This window comes from Belonocnema kinseyi, chromosome 6 (assembly GCF_010883055.1).
Source record: "Belonocnema kinseyi isolate 2016_QV_RU_SX_M_011 chromosome 6, B_treatae_v1, whole genome shotgun sequence".
Lineage (NCBI taxonomy): Eukaryota > Metazoa > Arthropoda > Insecta > Hymenoptera > Cynipidae > Belonocnema > Belonocnema kinseyi.
In genome coordinates this window covers 18,726,095-18,738,708 of record NC_046662.1, presented here as the reverse complement: position 1 = coordinate 18,738,708, position 12,614 = coordinate 18,726,095, and the positions used below count along the sequence as shown (strand labels likewise).

Below are 12,614 nucleotides of genomic sequence, written 5' to 3'. Positions count from 1 at the left end.
TTCTGAAGGATTAAAAAAACTTGAAAAGCGATTGACCAAGTGTATAGAGCTCCAAGGAGATTATGTTGAAAAATAAAAAAAAAATTTACCCAAAAAAAAATTTTTTTATACTTCATTCTAAGGACTTATTGAACTACCCTCGTATTACAAATTTTATGTGTACTAAAATTCGATAAAAAATTAGCAAAAGTTAACCTAGTTCTGCGGTCAACTTTTTTATTCCCTCCTTTCTTTATATCTAAATCTCTTGTGGTTTTTATTGAAATAATATATTTAATGAATTTCGCAACGCTTTCTAGTATTTTACATTATTTAATTGCTCATTTTGTAATGTACCTATGTAATTTTATACCTAAATCCTAATTCTAATTTGTAGTGATTATAGTGTTCATTCACTGGTACTCTACTGTTCATTCATTGACTCACAGTGTTCATTTACTGGTGTTTTCGTTAATTTTGCATTATTTAATTATTTTTTATAAAGCTTTTTGGTAAAAACAAAATTTGTTTATCGGATTATGAAATTTAAACCATTAAGAATCTATTTTTAAAAGTTCTGTAAGAATAATCAATTATTATAACGTAAAATGGACTTTAAATGGAAAAATGATTTCCTTAGGTGTTCATTCACTGGGTCACTCACCCTATAATATTTTCAAAAAGCCGCGTTCATTTGGTTAATTTTGAACCTTTTAAACGACTTTGTTCGAAACCTCATTTTTAATATATGTGCATGTAATAAAAAGATTGGTTTTCTTATTTTTAACTGCCTAACCTCTTAATACTCTTTTTCAAATAAAAGCTTCTATATTAAACTATTTGCCATTTTTTTGGCACCAAAGTTCTAATCAAATTCCAAAATAAAATCTTAAATGATCATTTACTACAAAAACCCACTTTAATAAGGTTTTTCTTCAATCAACTTTTTGCTCTACGATCAGAAACTATATTTCATAAAATTATTATCATTTATTTATAAAAAAAAATCTGTTCCTTTCTTCTCTTTACAGATCTTCAGCGGAAAATCTACACTAACATTTTATTTTTCCAAAACAGAATCATTATTTGAAAAACTATGAAAAGTTGAGTAATAATAATTTAATTATTTTACTTTGCACACTTTTTAAATCCATAGAAGAAAAAAAATTTACTTTGTATTTTATCTACTCTCGAAACATGAGCAAAATTCAATAATATTTGGTAAAAAATTAAGTTTAGAAGTACTTGAAAATCCTACAAATTAACAACATCTCGAAAAACATTGAATTTATATACATTTTTCGTTCTGTATTCTCTTCCTGCATGTCTTTCCGGATTTTAATTTTCTCTTCGCATAGATCAAGAAATTAGATAAATCATCAAATATGCCGGAATAAAAAATTAAAGTCCCGAATATTATTCTGGTTGAGGGCTTCCCCTTCCATCACAGAGGTTAAGCAGAGCTTAGCTTGGTTACATTTAGAGGGAGGCCGTCATACTCGATGGCACTTTTAAATTTAGTTTTAAAATTCTTTAAATTGAAGAGCTACTTACATTCTAATTTGTCCTCCGGCGTCCCAGCTTCCAGGAGCGAAAGATAACATACGATATCTTTCAAACTGACTTTGACTGAATGAACGTCTATTGTGCTTTGTTTTCTAACAAGGTGCCTCATATCTGCAATTAAATAAGAAAAAATTGCTTATCAATAAATTCGATAAATCAATATTCCTAAAGTACATAAGATAATTATTTAACCTTCGGTTAAATCAGGGTGGCCGCAAATCTTCATTTTCAAATTTCCCCACTTTTCCTTTACTTTTCCGTGCCTATTATGACTTAAAGATGAAATTGTAATATTGTTACATTTATAATATATAATCTTGTATAGATGGAATAAAATAAATTGACATTTAAATATAGTAAATTTATTATTTTTTGAGCTGGTACATCCTAAATCAATTGAACAAAGTAAAGAAGAGACCTATTTAAACAACAAAGTGACAAAAAGAAACTAAGTTTTAAACAATAAAGTGACCATTGTGCATTAATAATATGAGTAATTTTAGTTTGAATTTAAAAGAATTCGAAAGGATTCGATTAAATTCATAAAAATTTCAGTTAATTTGATCGAATTCAGAATTCAAAATAAAAGAATTTTGACGAGATTAATAAAAATACAATTAAATTTTTTTTTAAATCTTGCGAGTTTAAAACAACTAAAAAATATGCAAAAATTAGTTTAATTCCAAAAGTTTGAAGTAAGCTTAAAAAAATGTAATACTTTTAAAAGAAATTTCTGAAATGTTTAAGAATCTAGAGTGAGTTTAAAAAACTTCCAGATAAGTTATAGAATAACAAAACAAAAATTCATTGAATTAAGTAGAATTTAGTGAATTTAGAAGAGTTCAAGTGAATTAAAAAAATTCAAGAGAATTGAAAAGAATTTATAAGAATTTAGAGAATTCAGGATAAATTAATAAGAACTCTATGACTTATGGCTCCTCTAATATCGTTCAATACCATCCTTGATTTTAGGAAATTTTTACAAAGGCATGGAAATATTTTTATATCTTTTATTAAAAGTAAAAATCTTGAAACTCCCTTGAAATTTAAAAAAATATTTTGAAAATGTCTTGGAATCTTTGCAAATACCTTAAAATATTTAAAAATCCTTTACAATTCTTCAAATCTCTTGAAAATGCCTTGGAATCTTTTTAAATTCCATAAAATACTTCAATTTTTTCAAAAAATTTCTTTAAATTATTAAAATCAATGAAAAATTTCTTGAAATCTCTTAAAAATACATATCCTAATATCTTTTTATTCCTTTTAAATGCCTTCAAACTATGAGAATCTATTCCAAAACCGGAGCTAATTCAAATCCCTTTAAACTTTTCAAGGCGCTTCAGAATTCTTTGGAATTTTAAGAAATAACTTGAAATCTTAAAAATCGTTTTGAAATATCTTCAAAATATTAAATCTATTCAATATTCCTGAAAATAATAGAAAATACCGAAAATCTTTTGAATCCTTTGAAATCACTTCAAATTATTGAAATCTATTAAAATAAAAGATATTTAAGATATTCAATAAAAAAATTTCAAAATATCTTGGAATCTTCTTTAATACATTAAAACACGTAAAAAAATTAAATTCTAGGACTTAAGTGGAAATTAAGCTTTTCGTTGAAAAAATTGACTATGGTGCTTTATTTTTAAAGAAGTGAGTAAAAGTGCCTGTGTAGAAACCATGATTATTCCTGATTTCCAGGTTTTTTCCTGACCTGGACTACCCTGGTTAATTTCTTATTATTTAAATATTGATTAAACAGGCAAATATAGAGGCAAACAGAGAATGAATGTGATTCACAAATTAAAATTCAATATGAATGTCAATAATATAAATATAAGTAACCAAATAAATAGCGAAGGAAAAAAGGAAGAGAAAAAGGAAAAAGTCAAACAAAATCAACCTCGCACATTTTCCTTATTCTGTCTCCGTCTTTTTTATACTACTAAGCAACCAAAATGTTTCGAGACCAATTTATATCTCCTCATCAAGGGTTATGTATAGGAAAACTAGAAGATGTGATTCATAGAATCTTATGCTAATGAAAACTCACATAATACTTGTAAATAAAACCAGAGATATTTTCAAAAAGGTTACTGTATCTAATCTTGCATTCATTAGTGAAAGATTGATAAATGTATAGAAGAAAATTTTATAGGAAGAATAAAGAAACAATTTAAAACCAAAAAAAACGAATCACAATTTTTTTTAATGTACACATTATAATCCAAAAACTATTATACACTCGTCAAGACACCATTTTTTTTTTAATTTCCGAAAAATACAAGACAATGAAACCATAAGTCTCACTTTTCAACTGTCAATATTTTTCTGTTTTTTGCATACAATTGTTCATAAGAAAGTACATAGATTTCACTTCGTCCTAAAATATTTTTTTAAATAGAGACATTTTAACTTATGATTCATTCCAAATCTACAGAGTTTGCTCATAAATATTTTAAGCGTTCTTTTAATTAAGGCCAAATAATTTTCACCTTAATTTCTTAAAATAAATCTATATATTTAATTTTTTGTTTAAATAATGTTTAAAATATTAGAAATTTTAGATATATTAAAAATATTTGGATTGTTTCTTTTCCTGTTTGGAAAAGGTAATGATCTAATAGATTGGTCAGAACCACAAAAAAAAGAAGTTTGATGTATTTGAAAAAAATAATATACATACAATTAAAGGATTCCAAGTCTAATCCATGGCGATTAAGATTCATGTATCAGAGCACTTGTTGCTCGAAAGCAATGGACGCGAAACTGAGAGCGATTAGCGATTTGCGAGGATAAACGCAATACGTAATCCGCTTAGACTACTGACGTAATTGGATGTCACAAGTTGATCTATTTTAGAGCATGGTTACACGTGAGGAAGGTGTTTCTGCAGACGGAAACGCAGTAAAACATAAACACGTCAACAGATATTGCAAACTTTAGACATGATCACAAGTTTCCAACTAACATATTTTTTTCAACTTCTTTAACTTTTTTGATACTTTTTTTCGTCCATGGCTACTTAAACTTTTTTTTCTCAAGGTGAAGAAAACGTCCATTAACTACACTCAAATCCCGATATAAGACTGGTTTCGAGCATGAGTTGCATAAATCCTTGATCCTAAATCGGGGGAATCCAAACTTGAATAGGCAGGGTCGCATGAATAATTTCTGTTGGATTTTGACGTATGACGAAACCTGATGCAACTAACGTGCTGAGAGTGCGGCTTTAGAGCTGCTTGTCATGCTTGACCGAGCAAAAACTTCCTTTCGGCCCCGCGGCCTATCTCATCGAAAAACCGCAGAGGCCACAGTTCTAGGAAGGGCGCAAAATGGGAGGGTCTTATATAAGGAATTGAGTGAACAACGTAAAGATGCTGTTTTAAAATTTAAATGCCCTCAACTCTATTTTAAGGATTCGTATGATTTTAATGCCCCCACCCCCTTTCTTAGGTAGGATTATTTTTACTCGATATAAAAAAACATGTCAATTACTTTTTACTATAAAAGAGATTTTAAGGGATTTTAAGGTATTTCAAATGAATACAAAGTATTTCAAAGAATTACAACATTCTTACGGAACTTAACGAGATTTGCATAGATTTTTCAGGATCTTATGAGATCTCAAGAAATTTCAAAAAAATGTCGAAGGATTTTAAAAGCTTTACGTAGGATTTCGAATAATTTAAAAAAATTGCAAAAATTGAAAGAAATCATCTGGGTCAAATACTAAGAAATTTCCTAGAAATTTTGTTGGATTTCAAAGGATTTTAAGAAATACAGAAGAATTTCGATTAATCAAGAATGATTTTCGTTGTATCATCGCATTTAAAACATTCAATGGAATTTTAAAGAACTTTCGAATATTATGGAGGGTTTTAAAGTATTTTAAAGAATTTTGATAGTCTTCAGAAGAATGTAGTTGATTTTAATACATTGTAAGCAATTTCTGGAGATTCGGAAAGATTGACTGATTTTAAAGATTTCAATAAATTTTGAGAATTTTAAAGTTCAAAGTTTCAATTAGAGATTTGTTTTAAAATTTGAAATTAAAGATTGAAAGGGACCGCATGAGATTTCGGAATTTCAAGGATTCTATGGGATTTTGAAGATTTCAAGCGACTTTAAGATTTGGACGGTCTTTAAAGAATTTAAAGGAATTTTAAACGATTTTATGTAATACCGAAGTATATTCATGAATTTTGAAGGGTGATCAGAAAATTTTGATGAGATTTTTAAGATTTGAAGGGATTTCAAAAGATCAATACATATCTACGTATTTTAGAGGCGCATTTTAAATGATTTAATGGAAATTCAAAATATTTTTAAATATTATAATTGATTTTAAGAGGTTTCGAAAAAAGTTACGGGCTTTTAAAGAATGCCATTTGATACCGAAGTATTTTCACGGATTTTAAAGGATTTCAGGGGATTTAAATTTGATTTAGATTACTTTAAGTCATTTCAAAGAATTTTAATAACCTTTAAAAGATTTTAATATATTTTAAGGATGTTATAGTAACCTGAAAAGATTTTCATGGATTTTCAAGATTTTATTTGACTTCAAAGGGGTTTCAAGGATTTTAAGGGATGTTATTATTATTATAGGATTATTCTGGGTTGAGATCATAACAGCCCCTGACGCTTGGGAGATACTGTTGCGTCCCCTTATAAGCCTTAAGCGTGGCCCCAAATTTCCTGTGAGTGTTACACGTTTTTCCGCAATCGCAGGGCAGTGACAGAGGATATGAGTAGAAGTCTCATGATCCTTTCCGCACAGACGACAGAGGGGACTTTCTACAAGCCCTATCTTATATCTGTGATACTTGAGGTTTCCGTGGCCTATACACATTTCTGTTAGGACCTTGACTTCATTTCTCCCGAGCTTGAGTAATTCCTTCGCTCAGTGAGAGTTTAGCTTTAAGCCCAAGAGTGTTTTAGCCTGTCTGCTGCCAGAGACAAGCTCCCTCATTCTGATGTTCCTCGGTCAGCAAACTGTTAATATCTTCCGTGACCAACCTATTGGAAATGCCTACATCTGGCTCGGGTCCAGTAAAATTTTCTTTTGCTGTTAGCTTTGGTAGCCTGTCCGATATCTCATTGGCCTTGATGCCGCTGTGTTCAGGGATCCTAAACAGAGTGACTCGGTTTTCTGTCGCTAGCTTATTGAGTGCCTCAAAACACTCCCATACTAGTAGCGACGTGGTCATTGTTCAATTCAGGGCATAGGCGCACTGGGGCATAATGGAAACTTAATAACTGGGCATAACTGTGGCGTAGGACATCATCGCAATTGTGAAGCCCACTCCATTCCTTCTACGATATGAACCGGCTCCAGTGTTCTTCTTGTTCCTGGAGCCATCTGTTAACCAGTTGTCTTCATCACTGGGCAGGTGTGCCTCAACGTTAACCTATTCCTTTTTCGTGGATAGGCTAACTCGTTACTTCTTGTCGAAGAGGTAGCGACGAGTGGACATGTTGTCCTCGAGCATGCTCAGGGTCGATCTGTTCGCGATGTTGATTGGTATCCGCACTACTGTCGAAATACTGCTATCGTTTACCATATTTGATCTCCAGGCCGCCTTCGCAGCCATGGCCCTAATGGTGAGATGGAGGGGCTCCAAATCTATTATTGCCCCCAGAGCCATCGTGGGTGTCGACTTCGAAGTACCAAGGATGCCTCTCAGGATCAGTCCCATGATCCTGTCCAGTCGAGACTTCACAGTAAACAGTTCGACCCTGCTCCACCAGACCACTGCTGCATAGGTTAGCCTTGGTCGCAGGATCGCTGTATAGATCCACATAAGTGTCTCCGGTATCAAGCCCCACCTTTTCCCTATGGCTCTTCTACAGTGCAAAGGGTCGCTACTAGCTTCTTGCACTTGTTTTCCAGGTGCTCATTCCATAACAGCTTCTTATCCAGAATGACTCTTAGATATTTAGATTGTACTTTGATTTTCAGTTTTTTCATTGCCAGTTTCAATGTTCTCGTGGTTCCCTAGTTATACCTTTTGGTGAATACACCTGCATCCGTCTTACTCAGATTGATTGATAGTCCAGTCTTCTTACACCATTAATCTACTATTATAAGTGCTTGCTGCGTTACTCCAAAGAGCGTATTCAGATGCGGACTGCGCACGATAATCAGTATATCGTCCGCATAGCCTAAAACGTGGTGGCCCTGACTCGTGAGCAGATGAAGCAGTTCCTCCACTACCAGGCACCACAACAAGGGCGATAAAACACCTCCCTGTGGACATTCCGAGTCAACGTTTCCTCATAAAGTGATATGACCCTTAGTCGTGGCTAGGTTCCTATTGGCCAACATGTGGCAGGTCCACTCCACCACTGGAATAGGCACACCGTGTGCGATTATGGCCGCCCTGATCACCTCTCCAGAGGTGTAGTTAAAGGCTGCTTCGTTGTCCATAAAGTTTCCAATCGCGAGACTTTCCTGCTTCAGTTGGCCTTCAATTAGGTTAACTGCTGTGCTTAGGGTCGCCTCAGTCAAGTGGCCAGCCATATAGGCGTGTTGTTGCTTGTGAACAAGGGATGTTATAAAATTTAGGAATATTTCGTAGCATTTCAAAAATTTTATCTAACTTTGAGAGATTTTACGGAATTTCTAGGGTTTTAAAAGAATTTTAAGGGATCTTAAGAGATATAAAAACATCACATTTAAAAAGAATTTAAAGGATTTAAAGAGCTTTCAGATTATCTTAAAGTATATTCTCTCTAAATTTGAATTAGTTAAAATTTTTACTAATTTCAATCAGTGGCTCAATGCAAGCTATTCAACGGTTATTTTTTACAAATGTATCAGTAAAAATGACTAATTCACAGTTAGAATTGAGCCACTAATTGAAATTATTAGCTCAAAATAAAATCTAGAGAATTTACCAAATTTAGAGGATTTCATAGGATTCTAAAGATATAACGGAATTTCAAAGGATTTCCGAGTATTATAAACGATTTTAAGAGATTTGAAAAGATTTGCACGGTTTTTTAAAAAGATTTTTATGAATTTTAAAGGGTTTTGAAGAATTTTGAAGTATTTTGATGATTTCAAGCGATTTCAAGAACTTTCATACTTTTTAAAGAATTGCAAGGGATTTTAAGAGATAAAAAAGAACAGGGATTTTCTAAAGATTTTAAAGGATTTTATTTGATACCGCAGTGGTTTTACAAGTTTTGAAGGTTCATTAGGGAATTTTAATAAGATTTTGAAGATTTGGAGGAATTTAAAAAGGTTTGAATTTATTCTTAAGGAGTTAGAGGGATGTTCACGGATTTAAAAAAAATGTAAACCTTTTTTTATGATTTCACAGAAATTTAAATGATTTCAAAAGACTTCCACAGATATCCACAAATTTTAGAGGATTTTGTAAGATATCAATAGAGTTAACTGAATTTCAAAATATTTTTAAGTAATGTAAAGAATTTTAAGACATTTAAAAAAATCAAGAGAGTTCAAAGGATTTTCTGTGATACTAAATTATTTTAAAGGTTTCAATTAATTTAAAGGGACTTGAAAAATTTAAATGAATCTCGTAAGATTTGAAAGATTTTAAGATTTTAATTAACGGTATTTGGGTGATTTGGAAGATTCCAAGCGATTTTAAGGTGTTCCGCCGTTTTTAAAGGGTTTACTAGGATTTCAAAGGAGCTTCAATCTTTCTAAAGAGGTTTGAGAGATCATTTACAATATCTATCGAATTCAAGCGATTTCAAACAATTTTCCCGGGATTTAAATAATTTTAAAGCATTTTCAAATTTTCTGAAAGAATTCACAGACTTTCAAAGGAGTCCAAAGATTACCTTGAAAATCTGTTGAAATCCCTTCAAATTCTTTAAAGCTCTTTAAAATTCCTCGATATTTTAAAAAATATAATAAAATTTTTTAAATTATTGAAATTAATTGAACATTCCTTAAAAGTTGTAGAAATTACCTAAAATGTTTACAATTCTTTAAGAAACCTTCAAATAAATGATAAATTTCTTGCAATTTTTTTAATTCCGCTAACTTATTTCAAAAATTTAAAAATTTCTTGTAATTATCTGAAACTTTTTTAAATTTGCAAGTGTTCAGGATTATAAACAATCAGATAAAAAATGTATGTTCTAATTCAGTGAAAAAATACTCAAAATTACATTTTAAACATGTTGGGATTAAATTAAAATGAAAGAAATTGAAATAAAAATTTTAAGTCTTAAATCTCAAATTCATGTACTGGGGTCTTAGGTTTAGACCAATTATTCTTAATTTTTTTTATTTGAATAAAATCAATTTCAAGGTATCAACTTAAAATTATTTTTATATATGGCTTTTAATTCTAAATTAAATAACATTTAACGATTTTTAAAGACGAAAAATTTTAAGGTTTTAATCTTAAATTACACCATTTTCAAGGCGCTCAATTAAAAACTTCATTTCAAATACTTAAAAATAGAAAGTCTTTAATCTTGGTTTTGTATTATATAGATATTTAAATTTCTGGCATAATCTTTATTTCTATTTTATTCACTGTTGTGTAATATCTAATCTCGAATCTCCAATCTATTTAAAAAGTCGAAACTTCGTTTGAAGCCCCATAGTGGTTTAATTATTGAATTACAACGCGTTGAAAGGTTAAAGGTTACGCATTATTTTTCCCACGTATTGGCCTCTACATAATTTTGGAAAGTTTACTAAACAAGCTCGGAATAACAGCTTTTTGGCGTGGCGAGGTTTCCCATTCGCGTAAACGCGTTCATTTATAAACTACGTCTGGTTGTTTGTAATGAAATTTTTAATAAAAATTTTGTGATTTCCTCCAGTTCCGCTATCATCAATCATACGTGTTATTATCATATTCGATGAATGAGCTATGTTGATAAAAGTTTTTAATAAAATATTTTTTGGAATATTTTAAAAATTTTGCCCCATTTTCTGAAAACCTTAATAAATACTGTATTACATAGCGCTTTTTTAAATCTCAGTTTCCATAAATATTACAAATTATCAAAAATATACCCTGTTTTGTTAAAAATATTTAAAATAAATCTTAAATAGCGCAGTGTTGAAATTTTTTTTATCTAATGGATGACATGTTTTTTATTGTTCCCGGAAAAATCTTAAACTTCTATTTTTCCAACATTTAGTAATCTTTAATTTTCAATTTATCTTTTTTAACAAAATCGTAATTAAACATTTTTAAAATCTCAACATGTATGATTTTGGAGCATTAAATTAACAGGGGACCGATTTTGTTTTCGGAAAAGTTAGATTAAAGTTTCTGGGTTTAAACTTAACTTATAGAAGATTACTAGAATTTCTAAGGAAGTCTTCAAAGAATAATTTCTGCTGAATTACTTTGAATTTTGATGCCTTTTGTCACCTCATTATAAGGCCCAAAAATCTGAAATTTACTATTTTGCACAAAATTTAAATATATATTTAAACATATATCAGTTTTTAAAACTTCTTATAAGTCTCGCTTATTATTAAATATTTTATTTTTATCAAAAGGTTCAATTAATCTTAAATCTATTGTTCAAAAAATTGGATAATGTTTTCAAAAAACAATGTTGCTCTTAAAAATGAAAGATTGCCGCAATAATTACAGAACAATATAAATTTCAAACAGTTAATTCAGAAGAAAAATTGTTCAAACAAAAAAAAACTATTTCTAAAAATACACAGAACGAGATAATGATATCTGAATAATGTTAATATTAAATAATAATCCAAAAAGTTTTTAAAAATAGAGTTTTCTACCTTTTTGAAAAACTAACAAGTAAATAATAAATCATTGCTTAAATAATTGAAAAAATGCTTGAAACAAATATCAGTCTTTCTGACAATGATCAGTTTATTGAAATTATATCTGAGAGATTCTCAGTACATATATGGCAGACGTTTCGTCCTCATCAGTGTGAAATACTTATTTCTATGAAATTTTGCACCTGTATGTTAAATTAAATTTTTTAGTTACTGAAATAACTCCGTCTGCTGGACGGACTTAAATATAGATTGAGATTATTGTTGACATTGAGAAAAGCACACTTGTCACATGTTTTTCAATGTCAACAATAATCTTAATCTTTATTTATGTCCGTCCAGCAGACGGAGTCATTTCAGTAACTAACAAATTAAATTTAACATAAAGGTGCAAAATTTCGTAGAAAAAAGTATTTTATACTGATGAGGACAGTCGACGTACAGTCGAAACGTCTACTATATATGTACTGAGAATTTTTCAGACATAATTTTAATGAACTGACCAGTAATTGACTGAAATTTTGACTTCCATCTGCAAGAATATTATTACACCCTGATCAACAACTTAACAACTTATATAGGTAATATTGCTTAATTGACAATTTCCCCTTAAATGCTCGCTTTTCGAATTTTATTTCAAATATCACTCGTATTTGATGTTAGGCGATACTTAACAAAGTTTTATCTAAATATCAATAACGGAAAAATGATATTTAACAAAATTGATGAAATTAAGGAAAATAAAAAATATGTTTTAAACTTTTAATGGGCGCATTTGATATCGCAAGCAACTTTCATTTGATGTCGGACAACAGAAAAACAAGTTTGATCTAAATATCTATATCGAAAGGCGTTTTATCTGAATGGATCAATTGCATGCTTGTGATGATGATAGGGGCATAAACTTTTTTGGTTTTTTCTGGCATGAAATACAAGTAATTAGTGATATAAAATACTGAATCTTAGTGCTTAGAAAGAATTAAAAATCGAAACTTTTTTTTTAATTTAATGAATCTTTCTAAATGGCAATCTTTCGCTAATAGTATTCAGACGAAACTGCTTATTATGTCGTCCAACATCAAAGGCAAGTAAATTGTGAAATAAAATCGGAGAATCTAGTTGTCAGAAACAAATTCGAATTTTCTAAATTTAAAAAAAATTTTTAAATCCGAATCAAAATCATGTTGAATAGCAGTCTTTTGGTAAATATATTAGGATGAACCTGTGGTCGGCGTTGCCGGCATCAAATACAATTAATTTATGAAAACCAAGCGAGGACCGAGCTTTCAGGAGAAAATTA

General features: G+C 30.1%; 1 protein-coding gene across 3 annotated transcripts in view; it reads right to left on the bottom strand.

Annotated features, from left to right (window-relative positions):
* Positions 1-12,614, bottom strand: part of LOC117174453 (diacylglycerol kinase 1) — a 367,927-nt gene that overhangs the window by 31,185 nt on the left and 324,128 nt on the right. For all 3 annotated transcript variants that reach the window (XM_033363593.1, XM_033363595.1, XM_033363594.1), the window contains one exon: positions 1,534-1,656. In XM_033363593.1, coding sequence (XP_033219484.1) covers positions 1,534-1,656 — 123 coding nt within the window. The remainder of the gene's footprint in view (positions 1-1,533; positions 1,657-12,614) is intronic.